The sequence below is a fragment of the Podospora pseudopauciseta genome, chromosome 1 (genome assembly GCF_035222475.1).
Source record: "Podospora pseudopauciseta strain CBS 411.78 chromosome 1, whole genome shotgun sequence".
Classification (NCBI taxonomy): Eukaryota; Fungi; Ascomycota; class Sordariomycetes; order Sordariales; family Podosporaceae; genus Podospora; species Podospora pseudopauciseta.
In genome coordinates this window covers 5,526,713-5,553,377 of record NC_085892.1, presented here as the reverse complement: position 1 = coordinate 5,553,377, position 26,665 = coordinate 5,526,713, and the positions used below count along the sequence as shown (strand labels likewise).

The 26,665-nt window shown below is 51.5% G+C and overlaps 8 protein-coding genes across 8 annotated transcripts; 2 read left to right on the top strand and 6 right to left on the bottom strand.

Moving 5' to 3' along the window:
* Nucleotides 1–1,443: 1,443 nt before the first annotated feature.
* On the bottom strand, nucleotides 1,444–3,983 carry CRY-1 (Mitochondrial cryptochrome; the record flags this gene model as incomplete). Its single annotated transcript, XM_062908103.1, is given in 3 exon segments — nucleotides 1,444–2,570; nucleotides 2,580–3,340; nucleotides 3,400–3,983. Coding segments are annotated over 3 exon segments (2,472 nt in total).
* Nucleotides 3,984–5,356: 1,373 nt separating this feature from the next.
* On the top strand, nucleotides 5,357–12,026 carry QC763_115240 (uncharacterized protein). Its single transcript, XM_062908101.1, has 4 exons — nucleotides 5,357–5,762; nucleotides 6,060–9,859; nucleotides 9,930–10,856; nucleotides 10,911–12,026. The coding sequence occupies exons 2-4, from the start codon at nucleotides 9,837–9,839 to the stop codon at nucleotides 11,740–11,742; spliced, it is 1,782 nt and encodes a 593-aa protein (XP_062771136.1). The 5' UTR covers nucleotides 5,357–5,762; nucleotides 6,060–9,836; the 3' UTR covers nucleotides 11,743–12,026.
* On the bottom strand, nucleotides 7,672–8,967 carry QC763_115250 (uncharacterized protein; the record flags this gene model as incomplete). Its single annotated transcript, XM_062908102.1, has 1 exon — nucleotides 7,672–8,967. The coding sequence occupies one exon, from the start codon at nucleotides 8,965–8,967 to the stop codon at nucleotides 7,672–7,674; it is 1,296 nt and encodes a 431-aa protein (XP_062771137.1).
* Nucleotides 12,027–15,829: 3,803 nt separating the features above from the next.
* On the bottom strand, nucleotides 15,830–16,915 carry QC763_0017870 (uncharacterized protein; the record flags this gene model as incomplete). The annotated part of the gene is made up of 5 exons (XM_062905349.1): nucleotides 15,830–16,302; nucleotides 16,381–16,491; nucleotides 16,554–16,667; nucleotides 16,727–16,769; nucleotides 16,835–16,915. The coding sequence occupies 5 exons, from the start codon at nucleotides 16,913–16,915 to the stop codon at nucleotides 15,830–15,832; spliced, it is 822 nt and encodes a 273-aa protein (XP_062771135.1).
* Nucleotides 16,916–17,179: 264 nt separating this feature from the next.
* QC763_0017860 (uncharacterized protein) lies at nucleotides 17,180–18,381 on the bottom strand. Its single transcript, XM_062905348.1, has 3 exons — nucleotides 18,099–18,381; nucleotides 17,744–18,047; nucleotides 17,180–17,659 (listed from the first exon to the last, which is right to left on the bottom strand). The coding sequence occupies exons 1-2, from the start codon at nucleotides 18,174–18,176 to the stop codon at nucleotides 17,958–17,960; spliced, it is 168 nt and encodes a 55-aa protein (XP_062771134.1). The 5' UTR covers nucleotides 18,177–18,381; the 3' UTR covers nucleotides 17,180–17,659; nucleotides 17,744–17,957.
* Nucleotides 18,382–18,896: 515 nt separating this feature from the next.
* Nucleotides 18,897–19,635, bottom strand: QC763_115230 (uncharacterized protein; the record flags this gene model as incomplete). Its single annotated transcript, XM_062908100.1, has 2 exons — nucleotides 18,897–19,542; nucleotides 19,610–19,635. 2 exons carry the CDS (start codon nucleotides 19,633–19,635, stop codon nucleotides 18,897–18,899), a joined length of 672 nt encoding a protein of 223 aa, XP_062771133.1.
* Nucleotides 19,636–22,089: 2,454 nt separating this feature from the next.
* Nucleotides 22,090–22,562, bottom strand: QC763_0017840 (uncharacterized protein; the record flags this gene model as incomplete). Its single annotated transcript, XM_062905347.1, has 2 exons — nucleotides 22,090–22,369; nucleotides 22,465–22,562. The coding sequence occupies 2 exons, from the start codon at nucleotides 22,560–22,562 to the stop codon at nucleotides 22,090–22,092; spliced, it is 378 nt and encodes a 125-aa protein (XP_062771132.1).
* A 2,796-nt stretch (nucleotides 22,563–25,358) lies between these two features.
* On the top strand, nucleotides 25,359–26,648 carry QC763_115210 (uncharacterized protein). The gene is made up of 3 exons (XM_062908099.1): nucleotides 25,359–25,514; nucleotides 25,584–25,945; nucleotides 26,010–26,648. Exons 1-3 carry the CDS (start codon nucleotides 25,445–25,447, stop codon nucleotides 26,472–26,474), a joined length of 897 nt encoding a protein of 298 aa, XP_062771131.1. The 5' UTR covers nucleotides 25,359–25,444; the 3' UTR covers nucleotides 26,475–26,648.
* The last annotated feature ends 17 nt before the right edge of the window (nucleotides 26,649–26,665 follow it).

Sequence of the window (26,665 nt, the reverse complement as noted above, 5' to 3'; positions counted from 1 at the left end):
TATGGTCGTATGTGAAAGACTTTGATAAAAGTCAGCTTGATGTACCTTGGATTGTTAGTATACCTCGGTTGAGTTGTGTTTGCGGTCCTCACAAGAGGCAACCCTCCCCTATGCGGGGATGGATACGGAAGGGGGTCATCCTCGGCATCACACTGCTTGAAGATTGGTAATTCTTGTGCTTTTTACTTTTCATTACTACGTGTTTCTTTTGCAATTCCTCTTAGCTGTCCCCTGAAGATGCACCCAAAGCCCTCGACCGTCAGTTCCTAAAAAAGAAACCACCATATTGAATCCACAAATCAAGCATCCGGACAACCGTCAACCCAGGTAAGAAAAAACGAATGAAAAAAACACGCATCAAGCCAGACTTCAAACGAGAGGGTATCATCTGTAAAGACAAATTCCCTCCCATCTGTCAAACCTACAACCCCTAAACCCCATGGGTTATGCTTTTCCTTCTTTTTGTTGTTTCCTCCTTCAAACGCTCGCCAGGTAGCTTGTGTTTCCATAGCCGAAACCCATCACCAAACCAAAGTCGAGAAAACAAAAGACCCAGAAGACACACCCACAAGAATACCCAAATCAACACAAATCAGATTCATATCACTGTCCCCATCTCAACCCCCTTCTGAACCCACCCCCCTTTCTTCTCATTTTCCTTGTAGACCCGTCATCCACTACCCCCCCTATTTTCTCCGCCTATCTCGCATTCCTCGTCCTCTTCCTCCATTTCTTCTTCTTCCATTTCCCTGCAGGTGGTCACACCCAATCCCCCACGCATTTTCAGCACTTGGGGTATGGTACATCTGCGGTGCCGCCGCCGGTCCTGGTTTTACTATTCAACAAAATTGCGACAGAGAGCATGCCACAATAGAAAGAAAAAAAGTCCTCCATGAATATGACAGCCTAAAACAAACACACTCGGGCAAGACGACCCAACAGGAGAGCAACAATACAGGAAAACACCAGAAAGACAACACCAAAGACAACACAAAAGACAACACAAAAGACAACACCAAAGACAGCACAAGAGGCAGCACCATAGCTAGAAAACATCAACAAAACACACCAAAGCACACGCACAAGTAAACGGTACAAACACCAAACAACAAAGCAACAAAAAAGTCACAAACAAACACTTACAAGACCGCTCCTATCGTACAAAAACACCGCTGTTCGTTTACCATAATCCCGTCCCCCAAACCCACAACCAACCCAAGCAAACAGACCCCAGGCAAATGTATACCCTTCATCGTCCTCTTCCTCGACGGGCCCTCGGAGGCCGACCGGGACGCTGCCTGCTCCATCACGAAGGGTAACTAGATAAGGGGGCCCTTGTTGCATTATACGATAACCTTTCTCATCCTACCCAAAAATCCCCCCATCCTCAAGCACCGTATCGCTGATCGCCATATCCTTGAGCCGTTCGTTTACCTCACTCTCCTAATTTTGATTGCCATTGACCTGATCGTGATTGCCACTGCCATTGACTCGAGGCATCTTGGCTGGAGGAAAATACCCATTTTGGCTGCCTCCCCGGGGAGGTGCACCATAACCACCACCTCCACCACGTCTGCCGCCGCCTCGGCCTCTTCCATAGCCGGGCGCCAAAATCCCATTGCCCTGGTTTGACGCAGGGCTGGGTGAACCATTGGTGTTGCCATTGAAGCCCCCGCGGCTGCCTCCCAAAGAACCCCTGGGAGGTCCTCCAAACGACCCACGAAATCCTCCCCGCCCACGAGGCCCTCTAGTGGTACCGTTGACAACCGGTGCATCCGTCCGCACGTCCTGTGAGTTCCTGTAGCCGTTTCCGGAGCCGTTTCCAAAGCCGGAGCCGTTCCCATTCGCTTGAGAGGTTTTGGACGGGTTGCCGCGTGCAAGTGCTCTTCGGAAGCCACCGTTCTTGTTGGTTCTCGGCTTGCCTTCGACAACAAACTGGATCCTCTTGACCGGGTTCGCAACCATGTCATTGCCTGACAGGCCCGTCTTCTCGAGCTCCTCCTTCGAAGCAGTCCAAGGTTGAAAAGCATTTTCCAGCTTCTCCAACCCGCTCACTTCGGGGATCCATGTTCGGACATAGGACCCGGACGGGTCATACTCAAAACCCTGCTTGACCGGGTTGAAAATTCGCATGTGGCCACGGGGATCGTTGCCGACACCAGCGACGTACTGCCAATTGGCCCAATTCGACGACACGTCATAGTCAACCAGCAACATCTCGTACCACTCTGCCCCGTATCGCCAGTCAATGTCGAGGTGCTTCGCCAAAAAGCTCGCCACATTCTGTCGGGCGCGATTGGACGTGTACCCCGTGTGTAGCAACTCGCGCTGCGAAGCGTCAATCAGTCCCATGCCCGTGGTGCCGAGATTGAAGCGCTCCAAGATTTTCGCTACTTCTTCAGCGGTAGGCGACTGCCGAGGCAAAGCCTTCTCCTTGTCGGCCGACTTCCACTCTTTCGCCAGAAGACTCTCGTTGATGCCGCTGCCCTGTTGAGACCGCGCTCTCTCCTTGTCGGGTGATTTCAACTTTTTCTCCTGAGCACTCCCGTCACCGTCGCTGGCTGCGCTGGCTGCGCTAGCTGCGCCGTTGTCGCCAGTGTCGCTGTTCTCGCTGTTGTGGCCGTTTTGGGCGGTGATGCTAGCCATGCCGTCCATCATGTCGGCGGCATGGTCCAATTTATACCTCAACGTGCCCGTCAACTGGAACAACCTGTTCCCGTCTTTCTGGTGACAGAGCCTCATGTAATCGCGCCACAACAGTTCGGTCCGGATGGATTCCATTCCAGTGTTCTGTGCCTCGACTTCAGACATACCTTCTTCCTTTGTCAACGCACCAAAACCCTCAACGTCCTTGAAGGCGGGATCAGTACCACGTTCGAAGCTATCCATTGCGGCATGAACTTGACGGGCCGTGATGCAGCCCTGGGCTAAAAAGGCAGACAGCTTGGTGCTGAACTCGGTTCCAAGCAAGCCGTTGCGGGTCGCGTCATATGTGGTGGCGGCTCCGGAGCTGATCAAGTCCTTCAGCCGCTGGATGGCGGCGTGCTCGCCTCCTTGGTAGGGGTGTGCAGACTCTGCACCCTTTGGATACTCGGGTTTGTTCGGGAGGAAGTCCTTCACGGGCGCAACCAGGAACTCAACCAGGCGATCGAGTGAATCAGGAATATGGAACGGGAAGGACTGCGGGGCGACCAGGGCGGCATCAATGAGAGGCGGCAGTGAACCCTTCTCGATAGGCGGAAGAACTGGACGAGGCTTCTCACGCAGGGGCAGCTGCTTCTTTTTATACTCTGTGAAGACACCGGGCAACTTGTCGATGGATTCAAGACCCGTGTCACGGCTGCCAATCGCTACGTTAGCAACACGAGTAGACGGTCGTCGCCACAAAACTCAACTCACTCGTCAATGAAGTACTTTTCATCCACCCAAAGCTTCCATTTGGCCCCAACCTTTTTACACAAGGAAGCCACAGCCTTCTCGTCCGCCTTTTCCTCACTGCCCTCATGGCTGGTCATCCAGACAGCGCCGATTTTGGCATCTTTCTTGGCCAATTCACTGACCAGCGTCTCAACCACATCAGGAATTCTGCCCACACGGATGAAAAGGCCAGACTTGAGCTCCTTCAAGGTCTCTGAGAGGTCCCAGACAGCTTCGCCAAGAAACTTGGCCCGGTGAGGCCCGCAGCGGTGGTAGCCAGCTACCTGGCTACGAGGTGACCCGTACGGGTTCGTTGCACCAGCAGACTGGATGAACCCCGACACATCGATCTGTTGGGCATCAAAGACATACAGAGGGAGGTAGGCATCGAACTTCTCCTCATCTGGTGCGGTAGCCGCAGCATGGAAGAGGGGATTGTCTGACGTCCGAAGGTCACGGCGGATGATGTGAATGAGGATGTTCTGGGGTGCTTTTGAGGCCGTCATCGTTGCTCGTGAATGACTTCTATCTGAACTTGGTTGAGTCGTAGTCCGATAAACAAGCATGCACTAGGCACGCTCGGATCTGTCTTCCTGTCAGTCAAAGAGATTCGGCGATGTCACGCTGTCCAAAACAGACGCAAGATGGGAGGTGGGAACAGTGACGGAGGGGAATTTAAAGAGGGGGGGACACCGAGAAACTGACTTCTTCTTGAGCTAAGACCTAGTGGTTACGTATCTGAAATGGTGGAAACTGTGGCACGGCCGGTGTAGAGGTTGTCGGACACGAGTTGGGGAGACCAGAATAGCTGTTCTGGCAGGCTAGTTCGGATGCTAAACAGCTATGCCAAATGCTATAGAGCATTCCAAGAAAGCAATGTTGATAATCAGAGATAGACCAACGATGTCAATGAATAGTTTTTGACAAAGTGATGTGGGGGAGGAGGGGGGAGGGGGTGGTGAGGGTCAAATACACCTCTTGACCGAAGACCAGAAACTCGTCAAGTTCTTTACCAGGCAGCCTAGCAGCGTCTGGGGGTCTTTGGAAGAAGGAACGAGGTTGTTGAGAATGAGGTGAGGAAGGAGGTGAAGAGTAGATGAACAGGGACCCATGAGGAGGCGGGACATGGACTAAGTATCCGCAGGTACCTCGAAGGGGGGGGCAATGATGATGTACGACATCCTTGGAAGTGACTGCCATGAGTGGTCAAGTGTCAAAGAAAGACGCCCCTGAGGGTTTGCGTGGGGTTGGTGATGGGGAAAGCAGCCGGGCTGCATGGCTGCATGGCTGCATGGCAGCATGGGCGGGAAGACGAGAATGCCGGGTGGGATGGAAGGGGTGGGTGATGATCCTGACCATCGGGCCAGAACAAGACCAAGAATATACAAAACTCATGACAGAAGGTCTCACCGGCATGCCGCCAGTCGACGGCTCCGAAGCCTTGTCTCTTGCGCCCACCAGTGACTCGAATGTCTGGGGAACCCGTTAAACGTCTTGGTCCACCGGCAGAGCAAAACTGTGACATTGTAAATGTCTTGTTAATCCTCATTTTTGATGGTTTTTTTCTTTGACGTCTCGTTCTTTGGTTCCTAGGATGGGCAAAGTGAGGCTTTTGGCAAGTGCAATCGAATTAAATATGCCAAGCGATATCTTGCCTCTTTGGGCGAGATTTAAGAAACGAACGAATGAAAAGAGCCGATTACTTCGATCGCAGCGAAGGGCCCCATCGCCCGACGATCGAGCCAAACAAAAAGGGTCATTGCTTCAAAGAAGGCCAAGGCAATTCCCATCCCTGTGGACAGATGGGAATTGGCCTATCAACAGCCGGGAATTCAAAGCCAAGGCTGCTCGTCCAGGTCCTCGGATGTGGTCCCGGCGTTGGTGTCTTGGCATCCCCGACGTCACTTCTCCATTTCTAAAATGCGCTGCGAACTTTTAAATTTTGGATGGACAAATATCCACTGACACTGGACCGGAGGCGTCTCCGGTCTCTGTTGGTGAAGAGGTTGTGGTGTGTGGACATCCACAAGAGGCCTTCATCGGTTTGTGTTCCCTGCAAGACCCTTTTTGCATTCTTGCACGACCCCTTGTCTGCTTTCCTTATGGCTACACAAGGAGATGTCATGACGAGGTAACTTCGTTTTTCTGTTGCTTCACTTTCGCCCTGCTCTTAGCCCTTACCCGAGAACCAACTGAAGATCGCCATCATCGTTCCATCCTCGAGTCCTCGCTAGCGGCAAACCCCAATATCAACCCGACCACTCCAGAAAGAACGACTTCCTTCTTTGCGGCAAAGATCGGTTCATGTTTCACGGCAGCAACTCTGGTACCTAGAAATTTTTTATGTAGGTACCGGTATGTAGGGACTCGTGTGAAGCCGGACGTGCCGGGGTCAAGGTTTTACGCCTCATCTTGTTGGAACGCTCACCGAATGTTCTTCTGGGCGTGGCGTTTCTGGTTAACACACCACCTGGTCCCTGGTACTCTCTCGGGTGCCAGCACGACAAGGTCCATGGCTTCTTCTCCCAATACCTAACTTCCAGGGCCTTGCTCTAGATGCTAGCATAGCCGGAGGGTAACTGATCATTTGACGTCAAATGCAAGACAGAAATCAAGATCTGAACTGACAGTGTCTTATGCAGTGTTCGACTCACCCGCTGCTGTGCTATCGGAAAGCTTTGAAGGCTGATATTCGAAGAACTTTAGTCCCAAAGGTTCGCGTTGCCAAGTCTGGGGAAACCCGCCAACAGCGGGAGGACCTGTTCCCTAGCCGTTCAGCCTCCCTAACCGATTTCCCGGGTCCGGAAACGAGGCTGATAACTGCCACGTGTGGCTCTATCAGGTTTGCCGCACATGAAGACGGTCGAATCTAGATTTGAGCTGACTTTCCTGGTATCCTTGCTTGGATGACAGCTCCCATATGGAAGGGTCCAGCCATGACTGAAGATATCAGCTTGACATCGAAACCCTCTTGCTCTCTAATCCAACCATGTCGACTGTCTAACTCCCCAGGAAATCCCAGCTGAGTTATTCCAGCAAAGCTTTTGCAAAAGTCGGTGTGGTTGATCTGGATCCATGTGTGGGCGGCGTGAGGGTATACCTACAACCTCACGCGATACGATGAACCCAGGTACCCAACATCACGGTCAATGACCTTGTTCCTAAACTCAACGAAACGGCATGCCGCTCACATGTCTCTAAATGTACCAGTCGCATGGTCATCAATCACCCATCTCATCGTCGAGACTTTTTTTCCCGAGACAGATCACCTTCCATGCACGGCACATTCGATTCCGTCACCGTGCATTTCACTATCCACCCACCCGCTTCCTGGTCTGATCGCGAGGTTCGACGACTTGCGCATCGATCAGAGCTTCTATTCCTTGTCGGAAATGCCATCATTCTGTTTCAGACCCTTCATACCCAGGGTCTTGGCTGGAATGTCTTGGATGCTGAACAATATTTTTGTCATCAAGGATATGTTCCCGGGTGGGTGCTATCAAGATTACGGTGCAGATTTAACAGGCATCACTTGGGCGGTTACTACCAACACATGACCTTGGTTGACCACCTAGAACGTTCCGAGCCTTTTCGGGCATGGGATAGACGCCGCCGTGGGTTGATTTATATCGACGTATATTGACTCTTGTGGGAACTTTGGCCTGGTCGATGCGGGATATCCCTCGTTCAGCGGTTGAATCGGGCGGTATATATGCATCTCGGCGACCCCGCTGTAGGACCCTGCGACGGAACCCTCGGCGGCTGTGGGTGTTGTGGAAGAGGAATAACCTGCCGCCACGAGGTAGCCACATGGTTCGTGGGGGTAGAGACGGATGATATGCTCCGACGGGCGATGGACCCGGCGGCCGCGATATTCTTCGCATGCGGCTGCACGGGCATTGGTGCTTGAGCTTGATGTATAGGTAGGTAGGTCCTTGGCGCACGTGTGCTTGAGAGGCACATATGCATAAGCTTTTACATATGTATGTAGTCGTCTCTTGATCTTGCGTTCTTGGCTGCCTTTGGATTCGAGTACCATACCAGAACAAAGAGTGCTAAGAGCCTGACCAAGAATCTCTTACTTGTTTGAACATGATCCTCCACTCTATGTCAGAAAAGCCGTAAAACTGCTATGTAGGCCACTGATATCATATCATATCCACCAACAAGCCCGTGTCCCACTATTGCTCTCGGCGCATGGTCTTCCAATGACGATGTCTTTCCTCACCTATCATACACCTCCCCCAATTCTTATCAAAACTCGGCATGCGCATCCTGCACCTTTCCCCCCCAACTAAACTTCTTCTCACCCTCCCCCTTCCCATTCCCCTTCCCCCCCACAAACAACGCCTCCGCCTTCACCGTCACATGCCCCGTAGCCGGGTCCTCAATCACCGCGTCCACCCAGCTCTTGTAATGCCTCTTCCCCCTCTCACGTTCAGGCAACTCCTCCTCCGTCCTTGGTCTTACTCTTATGATATAGAACCCATTCGCCAACGTCGCCTTTTTGTATTCGATATTCAGCTTGGCAGTCACACCCGCCAGCCCACCCCATTGCTTAAACGCCGCCCTACCGCAGCTCTCATCCAGAATGGTGGCTAAACACCCCCCGTGAACAACACCGGGCCAGCCGATGGTGGCCGGACCGAAGAAGATCACCGAGACGAGCTCGCCGGTGGAGGCGTTGTGGAAGATGCGCTGGTAGCCGCCCACGCCGCGGGAGCCGCGGAGGGTGTGGGCTGTGATGTGCTGGGCGCGGTGGGATGGGGGGAGGGTGTTGTAGGCTTCCCAGCTGGTCCAGGCTGGGTTGGAGGAGAGTTGCTGGACGATGGGGAGGCGGGAGGCTTGGGAGTGGAGGTCGGAGATGACGTATTTGTCTTGGTCGGTGTCGGGGGTGGGAGGGGTCGGGGGGGAGATGAAGAGGCGGAGGGTTGAGCCGCCGATTGTGCCGAGGAGGAGGAAGGTGCCGGCGAAGAGGAGGCGGGAGATCAGACGGCGGCGGTTGGGGCGGCGGTTGGGGATGGTTTTGGTGATGAGAGGCTCTGGGGGAGGGGGAGTGGAGGCGTCGCTGATGTGGATGGTTTCCGGGAGGGGTTCGGAGGGGGTTTGTGAGGGTGGTGGTGGTGGTGGTGGTGGTGGTTGGTTCTGGGTCGACTGGGAGGTTGAGAACGCGACGGCGGCGATAAGGTTTGGTCGGGGTTGGGCGGGGATTTGCCGGTGGGCAAGCCGCAGGAGCGGACGGTAGGTGTGTATTCTCGGGACCATTTTCGGGATGTGTGGTTGCGGTTGTGATCTCGGCGATCGGTGGAGGTGATACGGAGGAAAAAGGTTGGCTTGATTAAGGGTTGGTGCTTGGTTGAATTGCGGTGCCGTGCCGGTTTCCACGTTCCGTCCGGGCCGAGGCCGAGCAAGACAAGACAAGGGGATTTGCGCCTTGGTTCTGATTGGCTGATGATAAAAGTGGGATGCCAAGCGCTTGGAAGCGGAATCTGCTTGTTTTGCCTTGACAGCGGTGTCGATCGGGGCAGGGGTTTGTGCGATCTTTGACATCCACAACCGTTTTCAGAGATCAACGATCACAGCCTGATGCGGGCGATGAGGACATGGCATTTTTCCATTTGTTTCCGAATTCCCCAGACGACCGGATCGGAGGGAGTCACTGCCAGTCTTGGCCCTTGATTTAGCAGCAATTACTCACCAAACCCACGATCACCTTGCTATCTTGGGCCTAGTTCGTCCTGTCGCTCTATCGCCATGTCGCAGATCGAAGCCGCTCTTGTCAGTGCCGTCTCATGCGGTCCCGTGCCAGCGGCGCTCTGGCGTACTTTTGTTTCCGGCAATGTTACTGCCGGCGGCGCTTTTGACTTTCCAGGGCACTCCGTCCGATCCAGAACCGCATCTGACAGGTCACCGGGCTCTTGCTCATCAGGGCTGAATATATGCGGGTCATCCGTCTTGGGACCCAGCTGCACTGACATCAGGATTACGGGGCAGTTCGTCCGATAGATGTGAGAGCCAGGCCAGGGTCAACCCCCATCGAAATCGATTTGTTTGGCGCTTCTATCTCGACATGTTGCAGTGGGTTTGAGTGCTTAGATATGGATCCTCCAAGAAAAAGGGCGGACACTGCCAAGGGTCCCGAAGGGCTGGCCCCTTCTTTGATCGATGACGAAAGGGTTCATTTTGCTTGGGGTCCCGTCCTTTCTTTCCCCTGGATGTGTAGCTTTGCTCTCTCCTTCACCGCAAACGAATCGTCACTTTCTGTCATGACGCGCTGTATTGACTTGTAAACGCCTCAATTTTTTGGTTGGGATTGACACGTGCTTTACTCTCTCACCGTTTGGGCCCTTGGGACGAACCAAGGCTTGGAGAACTCCGGAATAACCTCATTACACGACCACTCAAACACGCTTTTCATCATGGCTTACGATTATGCCCTTGTGTAAGCTCTGCTCTCTTCCTTTGAGCCGCCCGAGACACGATCATGTAAATATACTAACTTTGGTGTCTAGACATTTAAAATACACGATACCCCTTGCTGCGTTGCTCACACTTATCGCCTACCCAATATTCCACCGAATACACTTCCTCCAGATTGGGAGTCTAATAGTTGTCTCCTTCCTCGCGACGCTACCATGGGACTCATACTTGATCAGAAGCAACATTTGGACCTACCCGCCAGACGCCATCATTGGGCCTCGTCTCTATGGAATTCCAATTGAAGAGCTGTTCTTCTTCGTGATTCAAACATACATCACCTCGCTCTTCTACATCCTCCTCAGCAAGCCATTGTTCCACCCTCTGTACCTCAGCACCCAGAGAAACCCACCGCAACGTATCGCCAGAGGCAAGGTTATCGGACAGGGCATTCTCGTCGCATTGACGCTCTATGGTGTTCACCAGATTAGAACTGGCGGTCCTGGCACCTATCTGGGACTTATTCTGGCATGGGCCTTCCCATTCGCCTTGTTGACCTTTACTGTTGCGGGCAGATTTATTCTAACCCTGCCCTTGACCTCCACTGTGGTTCCGATCATCATTCCGACAGTCTACCTGTGGCTCGTGGACGAGCTGGCTTTGGGACGTGGAACTTGGGCCATTGAATCCGGCACGAAGCTGGGATGGTGTTTGTTTGGTGTCCTTGACATCGAGGAGGCTACCTTCTTCCTCGCGACCAATCTCCTCATTGTGTTCGGCATGGCAGTTTTTGACCAGTACTTGGCCATCATCTTTGCCTTCCCTCACCTGTTCCCCAAGGTGCCTCGGTCTCCCACGCCTTTGATGTTGGTCCAGAGCCGGTTCTCAAACACCAAGCAATACGATCTCGAAAGGATTGCGGGCCTGTCCGACGCTGTGACTCGGCTGAAGGCAAAGAGCAGAAGCTTCTACCTGGCCAACTCGCTTTTTACCGGCCGTCTTCGTATCGATTTGATTCTTCTGTAAGTCCACCCCACCTTCCCATCTTGCTCAGCATGTCACTAACAGCTCTCCAGGTACTCCTTCTGCCGCCTCGCCGATGATCTCGTCGACGACTCCACCTCCCGCGCCGAAGTCAAGTCCTGGACCACCAAGCTCTACAAGTTCCTCGACCTCCACTACAAGTCCGACATAAAAGCCAACAAAGCCCGGATCAACGACTATATCGACGAGGCTTTCCCACCCGAGGCAAAGTCAGCACTCAAGTATCTCCCAGCTACCATTCTCCCCTCTCAGCCTCTCTACCAACTCATCGAGGGCTTCGAGCTCGACTCCCAATTTTCTTTTCATGACTCCTCCGAGTCGGCCAAGTTCCCCATTGTCGACGAGGACAAGCTCAACTACTACGGCCAATGCGTGGCGGGAACAGTAGGCGAACTCTGCGTTGCTCTCATCATCGAGCACTGCGAGCCAGAGATGCCTGATGAGCGCAAGAAGATGCTCATGTCGGCTTCACGAACAATGGGCGTGGCGCTGCAATATGTCAACATTGCACGGGACATTGTTGTAGATGCCGAGATGGGAAGGGTCTACCTTCCCACTACCTGGCTCAAGGAGGAAGGTCTCACCCCAGAAGACGTCGTCGCCCATCCAAGGGGGAAACATGTGGAGAACCTGAGGAGGAGATTACTGAGCGAGGCGTTCAAGTTGTATGATGAGGCGAGGCCGAAAATGAATGGGATTCCCAAGGAGGCGAGGGGGCCGATGATTGGGGCGGTGGAAACGTATATGGAGATTGGGAGGGTGCTGAGGGAGCTGGAGGGGGGTGTGGAGCTGGAGAGGGGGAAGGCGACTGTTCCTGGGGGGAGGAGGTTGAAGACGGTGCTTAAGGCCTTGTTTTCTGCTTGATTGATCCGTTTTTAAGGTGATCAATAATAGGAACTCTAAAGAGACGGACGTGTTTGACTTTGTATATATGGGGGGCGTGCCGGTGTTGAGCAGACAAGGGGATGGGTTTCAGCATTTCACTCATAGCGAGCTGAGGAGTATGTCCTTTTTCGAAAAATTCATTCTCATGTACACCTAGACCGTTGGCGAGTTCGAAATAATGCTTCTCCGCTTTCACACATTATTTTGTGGACTTAGTCGTGATAGCACAACCTCAACAACGGAAATAGCTGAGCTCGAGCCAAGCCGTGAGACAAACTTAAGGTTATACCATTTCTGTTATAAGCCTATGGGCCGGCACAACATATCACATACGATCATAGGCAGTTGAAAACACGGGATCCCGTCCGCTCTCCCCTAGTTAAGCAAGTAATTGACCGCAATGTTATTTTCTAGCCACCCTCGGCCAAGCGAGAGAGACAGTGGAACTCTTCCTCTTCCGGTGCAAGAAATGGACGGCATACCGAGCAGAGATGCTCCAGCGCACAACCACTCACAGAGGCAATATTTCCTTCTATCTACGAGGGAAGTCGCCGTCGGATAAAGAAGACTGGACTCCAAACGTCAAGACCGTTCGGGCAACGATTCGGTTCGCAATGTCCATGGGCCGACTCGACGCGAACCAACCGCAGGCCAACTGAAATACCTAACCGACCAACCACCACTCTCCACCGACCCTACACCTATTACCTCGTGCTATAGATAGCAGGTACCGCTTCAGCCGCCGAAGATGGGACGTTGAATACTTGGAGAACCGACTTCAAGCCAACCTACTAACAATCCTATTAACCCACGAGAATACGTAGAGAAAGGGGAAAAACGAGTGTATAAGCTAGATCGGACTTTGCATGGGCTTTAGGAGATCAGGGCATATCTTCAGGAGTGTATACTTCAATCGGTAATAGTTGCCCTTTCGGCTTAGCCGCCCGGGCGTTAATAAATCAATCAATCAATCAATCGAACCTCTTGAACTAAAAACGCCGTAACCGCTTCAAAACACCAGATCCATCAGAAATTTCGGCCGGTTTAAGCTTCCCAGTAGTACGCCAATTGCGAGCTTCTTCGGTCGCTTCTTACCAAGCCCTCTTACGTAAATTGAGAGCCTTTTGCCCGGCCGCTTCCACAAGCTTCTTCGCCTTGATGAGGGCCTCGTCCTCCCTCTTTCGAACCATTTGCCGCCCATCGGCCACAGTAAGCACCCCCCCTGATTTTAAGCACCCCCCCCTTCGATGCCCGGCGAGCTCTGGCAACAGCCTGGGCCAGTTATGTGGCGCTCAGGCCCCTCTTCGTCTGAACCAGCTCGGTAGCCGTGGCGAGGAACCCCCTGATGAACCTCCCCACACCATCAACAAGTTCATCAGAAAGATCGTCAGGTAGCGAATTCGACAGCTTATCAGCCACTTTGTTCATCTACCTGAGGGTGACAGGTGTGCTGACGGGGAGGGCTTGAGGTTTGGGTGTGGGAGAGGGGGGTCTCTGGTCGAACCCCCTGCCACAGTTCAACCAGTACAACAGAGGTATCGAATGGAAAGACGACAGTTCTGGTGAAAGCCGATAGAATGGGCCTTTTGGAGGCCTGTGAGCGCACACCCTGGATCATACCCAAGAATTCGATCTTGGTGATGTTTGTAAGGCCATTATGAACCAACACATCTAGGGCCTTGGCATGGTAATGTTTGAGCGGCTGAAAGACCACAGCATCAAAAGAGGTTGAAGAACATGCGTAAGATTTAGTGGTAAGCCGAAAGAAATGATGTTTCTTCTTGACAGTACTTAATAAATTGGATAGTATGATGAGATCCATGCCCATTGATGATAAGTAACCGATAAGCGCCTAGTTGAGATTTCTTCGAATGCTAGCCAAAGTGCTTCAGCCATTCCAAAGAAAGCTCCTCATTCAGATAGCAACCGAGGGAGGTCGATATCACAGTCTCTGGCTCCACTTCCTCCTGCTCGTGCCACTGGATCATGTGAAGTTGGCCAGCCAAGACCAAGAAGGGTGGGCAAAAGCGCCCAACGGCCGAGATAGCTTCGAGCGCCGTGGTCGATTCCCTATTCTCAGGAATAGCAAAGTAGTGAGCTCTCTTGCGCTTAATCACGATAAGCTGGCTCTTGCCCACCCCGATTCGAAACCCCGTCTCGTCCATATTCCATATGTCCTCAGGCTGTAACCCATGCTCTTTGACGACGGCATCGGGCTTGTTGAAGTAGTTTTCAACGGCCTGGGGATCCTCTGAGTGCTTCCGCTCGCTCGCCGTGGTTTTCTGGTGCTGCTTGTGATGCCCGTGGCGGCGAATGAAGCGGGGTGCCCAGTTTGGTCCAACCTGAGGGGGATCAGCGAGTTCTTGGCCGCGAGCACCTGGCTAGGAGGATCCGGTTTGCTGCCTCTGTGATAAACTCAGGGAGTACTGCCATATTGAGAGCATCAAGGCGATCGATATGCCGGCAAATCACAACTTCCTCTGGATCGCTTAGACGCTTGTGTGGTGGCTCACGCCCTTTGGTAGGCCCATGGCCCTCGAGGCGAGATTGAAGCTGACTGCGTTCAAGGCCATGTTCCCGGGCGACGCGTGCCACTGGAGCTCCCGAGTTTTCTTCTTGGTTTTGAAGGGCCGCTTGAATTCGAGATTCTATTTTGAAATAGTAAAAAAGCGGTGGTTTGGTTGAATTGTGAAGAAAATAAAACGAAAGGTCGAAAGTTTTTGATATTAAACCGGTGTGGAGATCACAGTGGTGAGCACCACTGGGCATGCTGGGAAAAGGATATATCGTCGGACATACACAAAGCCCGGCCTCAACACCATGCTGATTACAGCCCACGATGATTCTGTCACCTTGACTGCAACCGCGACTGAGCCTGACCTCGGCACCATGCCAATCTCAGCTCACGGTAACTCTTCCATCACTACCGCTCCCACCTCACACAGGCCGACCTCGGACAGCGGGACTTCAGCCGTTGCCACGACAACCAGGAGCAGTGCTGGGCGTGTTGACTTCAGGGGCTATGAATTGATGGTGCTTGGCGCAGCCATTGTCGGGTACAAGTGCCTCCTCTAGTCATCAGTATCGCGGCACTGGCTGACAGGTATGGCCAACATGCAGTGCGTGAACGTATATAACGATTGGATCGATCGAGCTTGGGCAGCTTGATTGATTTGATGCTTTTATGCAACGTGGCTTCATAGTGCAGTGGTTTGTGGCTCCGCGGTCACAATCAGGGACCTTCACAACACCATCCACAATCACCATCTGTCCTCTGGCAAAAGACTATTCACCGCAATTCCAGTCAAGATACTCGCCGCTCCATCAACATGACAACAACAGAACATCAACATGACATAAGTGAGATGTGCTCGACCCACAATTGTGTGCTCCAAGGTTGACGATTTAGCCGGTGGTTGCTTGTCAGACGGCAAAAGTCAACCACCCACAACCACCACCAACAACACTGTCGATACCACCGCAAGGAGGGGTAACTGCACGTTGTGAGCCAGTCGTCAAAGTGAGGCAGACAATCAGAAGCCATGGCGGTTATCAAAGGAAGCCCACTGGCCCTGTATGATATTGAAGGACTTGGCAGCGGCCTGAGGCCAACAAGGGCACGGGCCAGGCAAGGGAGGATAAAATACGCGTTCAGGATCACCAAGACTGTATTTCCTTCTTCATCTTTCAGTATCACGCTCTTCGAGGCCATTGAAGATTATTAGCCTGAATTGAACCATGAGTTCCAAGCCCTGATATTGCAGCCCTTGTCACATTGCTAAAGTGCCTATCCATCACAACTTCATACCGAAATCACAAGGGAAAATGAGGACACAACCTCACTGTACTTGCCTACCTATGTATATTTTGTAGGATGTGTCTATCTCTGTTCATTTTAGTAAGCCCAAAGATACATTATTGGCATTAATACATTAAAAATTTTTTTCTAGAACGCGGAGCACATACAATATCGATTTTCCTCCTTCTGCGTCCACTGCATCGAAGTCCGATCCCATGGACCATTTAAACCACGTCCAACCGACTATCTGCCTTACTGTACGAGAGATCAGAATCCCAGGCGGGTTAACAACTTGTCCAGATGCTCCTCATTATTGTTTCTGCATTCAATGATAACCTCCTCAGTCTGGCGAGCCAAGATGTCGGCGTTGTTCACGCGCCATGGCAAAATAGCACATAGGATTGTGTCAACGTCAGCCACCCTATCGATACCTTCCATAGTCCTTGGTCGTTTGACTCCTTCAGCCTCCAATGCCTCCTCCCAGGCCTTCGCAACAACCCAATCAACTCCCGAGTCTGACTCGGTGGTGGATGGTAGGGAGACAGGAAACCCGTGGAGTTTGGCATCTCTCAACGCTGCTTCCTGGCTCTCTTCGTCGCTGGACCAGCCTCGAAATTGGCCCCCGAGACCATCTAATGAGCGCAGAAACTCGTAAGAGGGGTGAGAGATCCAGGAAAAATCATAATCAATGAGGGCGGTTATACGCCCCGAGGCTTTGGCAAATAAGATGTTGGTTGGGCCTGGATCGGGAGGGTCAGCTATCGGCAGAGACAAAACCCAGCCTGACACAGCTGTAGTGCTGGGATTTGGAATCTTACTAAAATCACAGTGCACCACCACCTTGTCATCCTTATCGCTCAACGACTCGAACTGAGCCGGAACGCCCCGCTGGACGAAAGCATCCCATAAATCCGAGGAACAATGGATGGCTAGAAGGCATGGCTGAGAGCCGCCGAGACCAGGTTGGTTATTGCTACTTCGTTCTCAATACGGGTCGCTTGGTGGACACCCTCAGTATCACGATTACCAAGTCGCACCACGAGGTCTTTTGTGCCCTTGGGAATGGCCACAGTACCTGGCTGAAAGGTGCCATCCCAGTAGTTGTCTAAGTGGTCCGCGATGAGCGGTGACGCGAGTGAGACGTGGTAAACAAAGTTGTTGTACTTAAAACTGCACTCGGGGTCATGAGTGAGATGTCAAGTTCGTCCTGTTAGGTCGAGTTAGCTGGCGGGGCTAAACATCAAATCCGCTGCGGTTCGTCAAGTATCTTACCCCGAGAGAAAAACGGTCATTCAAGAGGTTGCGCACGAAATCAAGCCGAGCTTGGTAGTTGGCGTGATCGTGAGAGAGCATTTTGAGTGGTTCGCAGTGAATATTTAGCGGTGTTTTGGCGATCGTGAATGTTCACCTGCAGCAATTCGCCAAGTGTTGGTTGATGCGGGGTCCAAGTTGTTTATCAGCACTGCATGTGTCTGGACTTGCCATCAAATGATAGGTAACCAACAAAATCTCAATTCCTTAACCGCCACCTACTTGGTTTGTTTTTTGAATGGCTGATAGGCGGTAGGCTTGGACTCCAAATTTTGGGGGTCATATGGCCCAGCCGCGTGAAAAGTTGCTGAGAGATCAGTGTATTGGTGTGTTACTCGTTGTGTGAGATAGTAGGTACCTAAGTAGCTACCTAAATGAGGCAGGTATATTATCATTGGAGCAAAGTGAGTGTTTTTTCAGGCCCAGATGCCTTGTGCTTGGTCCTTGTAAACCATCCAGTGGCCTCCGAAGCCAAATCAACCGTTAAGACGAAAAGGTCAAGGAAGGAAAAGAAAGAACCATCCCACTTCAATCTTCTACATTTATGACTCAGATTGCCTCAATGAATAGCAGGCGGTGCACCAGCAGTACAGCACCCCGTTGAATGGCTTCCTCCAACAAACACTGGCTGGCAGTGCCATAGCCTTAAGCGAGCCTGCGCATGAAACCCTTGATGACCGTCATCCCGGACTGAAGCCAAGAAGTCGAGTCGTGCATGATCATCAAGTGGGCATGGTAGCCAGACTCGGGTGCATCAAGGTCCAAGTAACCGGGACTGACAGGAAGCTGGTGAGGAAGGTGTTAGTGTGTATCCTGGAACCACACTGACTAGAGGTATGGAGGTAGCTTCTAAGGCAACGAGCAACTTACCCAATGGCCTGAAAACGACGCTCCCTTCTTCGGGGGTTTGTTACCATAAGAGGACACCCACTGTGCCCGAGTGCTTGTTGCATCCACGGTGGGGTTCTCTTGAGCTTTTTTGGGGGGATTGTTGCCGTAGAAAAACACCCACTATCCACAAGTACTCGTACCATCCACAGTCGGCTCATTCTCCTGGGCCTTCTTTGGGGGTTTTGTTTCCGTATTAAGACACCCACTGCGCACGGGTGCTCGTGGCATCAACTGTGGGAGACTGCCAAGCCCCGGCAGGGTGAACATTGTGGTCTTGTATCTCCTATGCACAGATCAACACCGCTGTGTGACTCACAGAAAGGGACAGACATACTTTGGCCTCGAGAGACGGAGCGACAGGAAGGGAGCTGGTCCCGACAAACAGGACGGCGAGAAGAATAGCTGTCTTCATTTTAGGTTGGTTCACGGCTGTAGTCTGAACTCATACCCACCCAACCTCTGGACTCTCCATGGGATGGAACTTGCTAGCTTTATACCTACAGCCGAGTCTCATCCACTGTCATCATCCCACCCACCCAAAGTCAATCTCCGTACCTCCCAAATCTAGGCATGCCATTTGGGAAATCCGAGATAAGAGTGGCGCGGACATCGCAACCAGCCCCAAATTTCCTTGCCTGGAGTCAGTTCACAAACCAAGGGAATGCGTGCAACAACAATCCGCATGATGCAGTTGGCTAGACGTGCAGCTGAAAGCAGTGGCCACCAGCGGCTTTGAGGGGCAGCAATTCTATTTGAGGTGCCTGGGGCATATTACACAGTATGGAAATTGCAAGGAGGGCCTGGGCTCCACTGGAGAATGGGTGTTTACGTCAGCTGGAAACTATCTACCTCTCTATAGAGTACTATGTGCATTCAGCTTCCAGTTAGCGGGCAATCTTCCACCCTCGCTTTGAAACCAATACACGAGGATCAGGGGATATATGCGTTGAAGTCAGTCCAATTGGTTACCTGGCTAGAGTACACAAGCAATCAAATTTGAAGGCTACCTGAGAAAAGGCCCAGCTGATAAAGGCAACTGTGTACATCTGGTTCCTATATGTATCCCGCCTTTCCAACCCCTGTATTCCAACACCTGGTCTATGTAGTTCCATCACACCCACTGTCCTTCCACTCAAGCCCAAGGATCAAACACCGTAGCCAAGTTACCGGGGCACTCGAGCTCGGTAACGCAGTAGTATCTGGAGCGGTCCAAGTACCAGCCAAAGTTCCAGGCCTTGCCGCCCTTGTCCCTAACAGCCACCTCAGCCTTACCCCAATCCTTTTGAGACAGCGTAGTGCGCAGGTTGCCGGCGATCGAGTCCCACTTCAGCAGACCGGCACCAACGCGCCAACGCCAGCTCTGCCAGTGGTTCTCAGGAGGCTCATCACCGCCGTTCGCATAGCGGAAGGCATGGGTACCAGCACCATCTTTGTGGTAGACAATCTTGGCATGAATGCTTCCCTCAAAACGGATGTTGAGGTTCTGCCCAGGGAGGCGGATGTTCCACTTGCCGTGCTCGGAAGCAGAGACGAACTTGAGCTGGCCGGTCGGGGAGATGGCCACGGTGTTGTAGCAGCTGGAGGTGTCATAGTCAAGAGCCGGGCACCATTTCTCCTGCTTGGCCGTGGCAGTTGGTCCAATGGGGTTCAGGAGATCTCTTGCTTCGAGGGTGACGGGGGTTGCGGAAGCGAGAGAGAGGAGAAGGTACACCGCCGTGATGGCGAAAGACTTGGGAGCCGTGGTGTCGACTAGCTGGGTTGATCTCTTGTCTTGATGACTGTTGATCTAGCTGATGATGGACTTCAAGACAAAAGAGGCCGTTTTCGAAGGTCTTTATTGTTTACAGGGCCTTAGGCCTGTAAATGGCCATGCCTATTTCAGTAATAAACACACACAATAATTAGTACAACGGAAGGCTCATGCACGATACCTAAAGCTCACAGCTGTGGTACTGGACTGAAGTACCTTATAGGTACTGTAGACAGATAGTATAGTGGGTAACCTCGTATATTGTATTGCTAGCCAATTGTAATCCACCTGAATAGACTCTGTAATAGGGTTCGTACTCGACCTCTATCATATACCTACCGACCGATGCGCAGCGTCTCGCACACCAGAACGAACAGATGAGCCAGAGTCCGATCTGGCTGACCCCGATTTTGGTGCGTTCGGCGAAAATCAACTCACGCCTATAAAAATTCCATCTCGAAACGGCACCCCTCCAACCAAAGTACGGGTCATCGTAAGATATTGGCCTGGCCAGTATTATAGGCCTATTGTGGCGAACCCCTGATCAGAACCTCTGAAAGGGATACACAATTGAAGGCTTCTTCTGAGTAATGGTTCGGTGCAGCTAAACAGTGCACAGCAAGATTGACTCAATGTAAACACAAGATACCATGAATACACGTCGTTCCCCTCAGTCTGTCGGTCCACCCCTGATTGGCTGTCTACCACCGGTCACGTGCTTTTTGTTGGGGGTCATGCTTTCTGTTGGTCATGGTCGTGACATAACATGATTAGCCGTATTTTGTATAGAGCGCTAACATGTTTTCCCTAGCCACCCTCCATTTTCTAGCAACTTCCACCAAAAGGCCCCCTGCAGCGCTAACAACAATTACCGTGGAATAGGTGTACGCTCCAGAAACAGCTCTGACATGGCCTACCTCTAGGGTAGCCTGGTCTCAGGGGGGTTCAACCATTGCTCGCCCTGCTCAGAGCTTTGCTCATCCACTCTCAGGAGATCTCCACTTCTGCTCAGGTTAAAGCAGCGAGTGCTCAGGTCCAAGAACGGAAATGGAAATTGTCCATGTCCAGATTCCGATATTGTTGGTGCTGTTATATCAACCAGAGGGCAGGACAGCTATATTCACTACCAAGAGACTAGATGCCAGTCAATGGGACTACAAGGTTTCGGGAGACTGGTGCAAGGTATGGTTTCTAAGTATTGAAGGAGGGGTGGAGAAAGAGGTGAAAGAAGAGGTGAAAGAAGAGGTGAAAGAAAAGGTGAAGGAAGAGGTGAAGGAAGAGGTGAAAGAAGGAGGAAAGGGAGGAGCGAAGGTAGAAGTGAATGAAGACGTGAAGAAAGTGGTCTGGAAATCCGGTCGATATACAATCCTCCTACCAACAAGACCCTCCCGAGTCTGTTCGAACAATCCAGACCAACCTACCCGGTAGTCCTTGCAGGGGACTTCAGCTCACACCACCACCCACTGTGGGATTTATACGACCGATACAAGCCGATTCGGAAGCTCTTCTACAACTGGAAACACACTGGGACCTGGATCTAGTAGCCCCCCGAGACACGATAAACCGGGAACCCCAAGGTTGTTATAATGGTATCAAGGTAGTATATTGCAACTAGCTAGGCCACTCTACGAGTACACTGAACTTGGACAAGAAAAGAAAGAGAGAAGTTTTGACAACATGAGCCTCTGATATGGCTGCGTTGGCCAGTGCGTGGTGATAGAGGGTTCTGGAGTAGTGGTCTGTGTGTGTGTTCTGGGAATAGCTTCATCAGGGCCGAGGGTTCAGGGCTCAGCCCGTTGCAGTTGGGACGAACCCCTGATCGGAACCTCTGAAAGAGATACTGGGTTGAAGGCTGCTTCTGGATAACGGTTCGGTGTAGCCAAAGGTACACAACAAAGATCACCAATTGTCTCTCGTAAGTGCTTCGTCCTTGAGAACTCACAATGTGAATTGCATACTGCAGAACTATCTACAAGCTAGCTAGTTCCTCCGTATATAAAGACTATAGTTTTTCTGGATCATTTCCAAGCCGCAATGATCCTATCTCCAGATTGCTGGATGATTGACAGAACTCATGATCCCTCCCCCATTGATTGCCTTTTACCCATCCGGTTGCTCTGCTTGTAACTGTGTGCCTTATCACGTGACCGTCCAGACCAGGATAAGTCTGAAAACGGCAAAACATTCCCTCGACCGGAAAGAACACCAACGCAGGTCGATAGCGCATCCTTTCACCACAACACCATCCGTCCTTTTTGGGGCGCCTGCCCTCATCACCTGCTGTTTGCTTGCGGTCGTAGAGCGCATACAGTCCAGGAAGCGGTCGGCTGTCCCATCAATGGGTGACATCCTCGCTGATGTTAAATCCCCTGTTGTGTTCCCCGGGCAATTCGCCGTTGTTAGCAGCCACCCAACGATTACGGATTATTGAACATACCTGGGTCTGGCCGATGTTGTTGAAAGACTTCCCTTGTTTCTTCCTCTGTAACTCGACGCCGTTCCAGCATGAGGGGGAGAATCCAAACTTCCTAGCCTTCATATCACAGACTTTGAACCCTTAAACTTACCAAGCATCCTAGTTACCAGAGTACAGCATAACCGCAATCTCCCTGAGAGACTCCCAGAAAATCTCTGGTGTGCCTCTCATGACGCCCCAAAAGCGCCTGTTGTCTGGGTCTGCCAGGGAAGCTTCCGCTCTATCCTGTAGTAGATCGAAAGACAGCTGTCCGTCAGGACCACGACAAGCCAAGCTCCGGCCAAGGATCTCTATGTGTCTATCTTGGGGGACGTTGGGTTGAGTTGACATGGGACTCAGAGTTGTGGGGACGGCGCGGAAGGTGTCTGATGCCCAGGACCTAGGGGATGGCACTGGATAGAACCAACCACATTGAGCCTTCCAATCATGCAAAGAAAGACTTAGCACCTCAAGAACAGTAACAAGGCCACTTACATAACCAACCCTTCGTCCTCTTCTCTTCCTTTACCCTTGGCATGCTTCTCCCAAAGAGCCAGCTCGTGCGTTAATAAGCTCTTTTCCTGTGGTTTCATCCGAATGTAAGTGAATATTCTGGCTCGAAGTCATGGAATGATTTCACACCCCCAGCCCATTTACACAAGTTTGTGAGGGCCTGTTCGATGTCGATGCCTCGGGCGATAGTAGGGGCAGGGGCATCCCGTGGAGACTCGGCAGCGGCTAGCATGATTCTCTCTGGCGCGTAGGGTTGACTGACTGTTGCGGGGTGCTCTATTATGGTTCTGCAAATGGATGATGAGGAGCTTTTGGTGATGGATGCTACGAATAGGGAGCCGGAGTGGGATAATTTTAAAAGGATGAGATTAAGATAAGTGTGCAGAGTGTTGACAAGAAACAAAATGACTGATTTGTATGCTTGAGCGAGGTGTTCACAAACAGGGATGCGAAAGGAATTTTGCATGTGAAGGGAACTGTGTTTTTTTATGAACCCTCTATCTTGTCCCTTCACTGAGTCTGCTCAGCTGTCGAGTAAAACTGCCTAGTGTGAGCTGCCATAACAGGAGCCCACCCACGGCATAGCCCGATGACTCTGTGTCCACCGCCATCCTCCTTTCTGGGTCCCACTGGACGATTACTGGCGCGCTGATCAGAAGTGTCTTAAGTGTCTTAAACGCTTTTTCGCACTGAGGAGTTTAACTGAAAGAAACCCCTTTTGTAGTCAAAGCCGTCAGCGGTAGAGCTCTCTCCGAGAACTTGCGTATAAATGCTTGGTAGTGGTTCGCAAAACCGATAAAGCTCCGTACTCCTTTGACTGAACAAGGGTGTTACCACTGTTTTATTTTCTTAACGAGTAGCCTAGCTACGATTCAAATATAACTTGGCCAGGACTATAAGACCCCCAGCCACTTAACTATAAGGAATCCAAACAAGAACCATTATATCCACTACCCTTAACTTCATGTACGCTCGACAACCCTTCTACGCTAAGGGTTACACTATTTGAAATAACGAATGGAACTATCTTAGACAGTCTATCGATTCGAAGGTCACGGTTACCGCCTAACCTTTCTAACCTTGTACCTAGTTTAAGAAGGAATAACACGCTGCGGTCAAACTCAATAACTAATCCTTGCGCCTCTTCCACGTTATTAGAATACTGCATCAGAGTGCAACTGCCAGGACCAGATATGGTTTGGCCATTCCGGGGGCCATCTGGGCTTTACGTCGGCTACGAAGACAAGGTTATCCCACCTGCCTATTGCACCGAGAAGTGGAACGAACACCTCAAGCCTAGGTTATAGACCAATATCTTTGAGTTTCAAAAGAATATTATTAAGAAATCGACGAGATGGCGTTAACCCCCTGGCATGTCTATCGAGTTGCGCATATCAGGATATGCAACTAAGCTGAAGACGCACGTTCAGCTGTTTCCCCGGTAAAAAGTGATCGAGAGAGATCCAAAGATGACGGGAGCGCAGAGAATCAATCTGGAGAAGCGATCCACTGCGAAAAGCTCGCTGCTCAAGGCGGACCAGATATCCAAATTTCCATCTGTTGTGTGGGTAGCGACAACTGGCTCCACAGGAAGCTTGGGCCAACCTGGGCTGGTTTGTTTGGAACTTGCAGGATTTCTCAGTGCTCTTTTCCATAGTTACTACAATCAACAGTTTATTACCAACACCATCTCTTCGGAATCAGCAAACTTACTGGAGTGATTGCGCCGGAGGTGGGGACTGACGCCAAAGATGTGACTGATGCCAGCTGCATCCAATCATAAACCGGGCGAGAGCTGTTGGTGCGATCTGCACATCTGGAACACATTCCACCCAGTTTAACACCGCGGTGTGGGCGTGTCTGCATTCTCTAATCTGTAACGGTTGAGACGGGCCAAGCCTGTCCGTCCACGAACCGTTTAGCGGCACGCTTTCTTCCACATTTTGAAGTAAACAATATACCCTTTTTGGACTCGCCCATCCTCGCGGTCATGCTACATGATCGCCAGACCAGTACTCAGGTGGGTGACCACTGGGGAATACCTGGTGTTGTATGTTTTTTAGTCTTTTTTGACAATCATACGTAATAAATACTCTGATTCTACCTCCAAATGTTTTCCTCCATCTTTTTTTGGACGGTTATAAGAGGCTTAAAGGGGTGTGTTGTGGTGGTTGTGGCTTGTCTGGTTGGTCAACCGGTTGCGATTCCATAGTCAAGAATTTAAGTACAATGCTATCTTCTGGGATGTTTACGGAGTAACTTCAGGGGATGTTGAAAGTGTCAACAACAAACATGCCTGAACATGACCTTCTTTTGGGCAGAAAAGAGAAGTGGAATTCACGAGGGGGGTTTTATTGATTTGAGCAGGGTGCAGGGTGGAGAACTGGAATCCGTGATGAGGGGGGTTATTGATTGAACTCCTAATGATCAGGGAAGAGCCACGGCATAGGCAAGTAGCCTAAAGGATGTTGTGGAAAGTTGATGCGCACGGAAGTGCCGTATATTCTTGATCTACCGTGGTCATGTAAGATGTTTCAGTTGTCAAGAACGCCGCTGGCAGGTCGGGTGAAGGGAAGAGGTTGATTTCGTGTGCTTGTGAGAATGAGCGCTTGCTGGTTTTATGTGTGGGACCCTGTTAGTCGTGTGTGTTTTGTACGATCCTATTTATCCTACTGGCGCGCATGTTGAAAAGTACAGAAACGCTCCAATGCGAGTACTTAGATTCTATGAGAGCGAGTGCAGCTATTAGCCGGTTGCTACCTACATTGTCGACTAACCATGCCTGATTCGGCAACTTGGGAACGACAGATGTCCGTTGCTAGTGAGCTACGGAAGATTTCAGCAATGACAAAAATACTTTATAAACAAATCGCCGTCCTTGAGGATGGGCTGGCATGACGGCTGGCTGTGTGGCTGGACTAGATACAAGACGTGTCAAAGGTGAAATTTGAACTCTGTGACCATGAGGTTCTTCGCTTCCACCATTGTTGCTGGCCTTGCCGCCACTGCGGCTGGTCAAAAGGTCAAAGTTAGTAAGTGGAACCTACCAACCTTATACACTGTCTGGTTGTTAGAAGCAGTAAACTGACACTTCCAAAAAGTGCTACTCGGTGACTCCATCACTGAGATCAGCTGCTGGAGACCTCTAGTATGGACTCAACTCACCTCCGCCGGGCTGGCAAACAACGTCGACTTTGTCGGAAGCATGAGCAATCTCCAGGGAAAGTGCTCAAGGCCGGCAGGCTTTGACCCCAACCACGAAGGCCACTCAGGCTGGCAAGCGTACGACATTGCGAGAAACAACATCGCCGGCTGGGTCCAGAGCACCAAGCCTGATATTGTCCAGTTCATGCTCGGCACCAACGACGTCAACATCGGCAAGCGGAACGTGCAGAGCATCTTGGATTCGTACACGACTATGCTCAATGCTATGCGGGCTGCGAATCCGAAGGTGAAGGTTATTGTAAGTCGTGACATATGCTTCCCCAGGGTCAAGAGCCGGTTGTACTTACATTATATCGTTGTAGATCGACAAGCTCATCCCAACAAGCTGGAGTGACGCAACAATCGAGGCCGTCAACAATGCCATCCCTGGCTGGGCACAGCAACACACCACATCTCAATCCCCCATCGTCGTCGCGGATTGCTCACGGGCTGCCGGGTTCACCAACAACATGCTCGAGGGTGATGGTGTCCACCCCAACAGCCAGGGTGATCAGTTCATCGCGAGACAAGTCGGTCCCAAGCTGATCCAGTTCATCAACGACGTCCAAGGCGGATCTGGCAACCCAACCCCCACCAATGCCGTGCCAACGCCGACATCGACACCTGCGACAACTTTGGTTACCAGCACGGCGAGCTCCCCTCAGCCGACAGGCGGAAACTGCGCTGCGTTATATGGGCAATGCGGAGGTCAGGGTTTCAACGGGCCGACATGCTGCTCGCAGGGTACTTGCAGGGCCTCTAACCAATGGTACTCGCAGTGCTTGTAAGGATAGCTTGTTGAGAAGAGGGAGGGGAGCCAGGACGCTAGCTATATTTCACTGTCTTCGGCCTCTTCATGCTTGAGAGATAGTTAAATACGTGCCTTTACATCTTTATCTCTTCTTCATACTCTTTGTCCACCACAGTGATAAAATGAACTTGATGCTCCAATAGAACATGACGTCCACGTCGAATACGC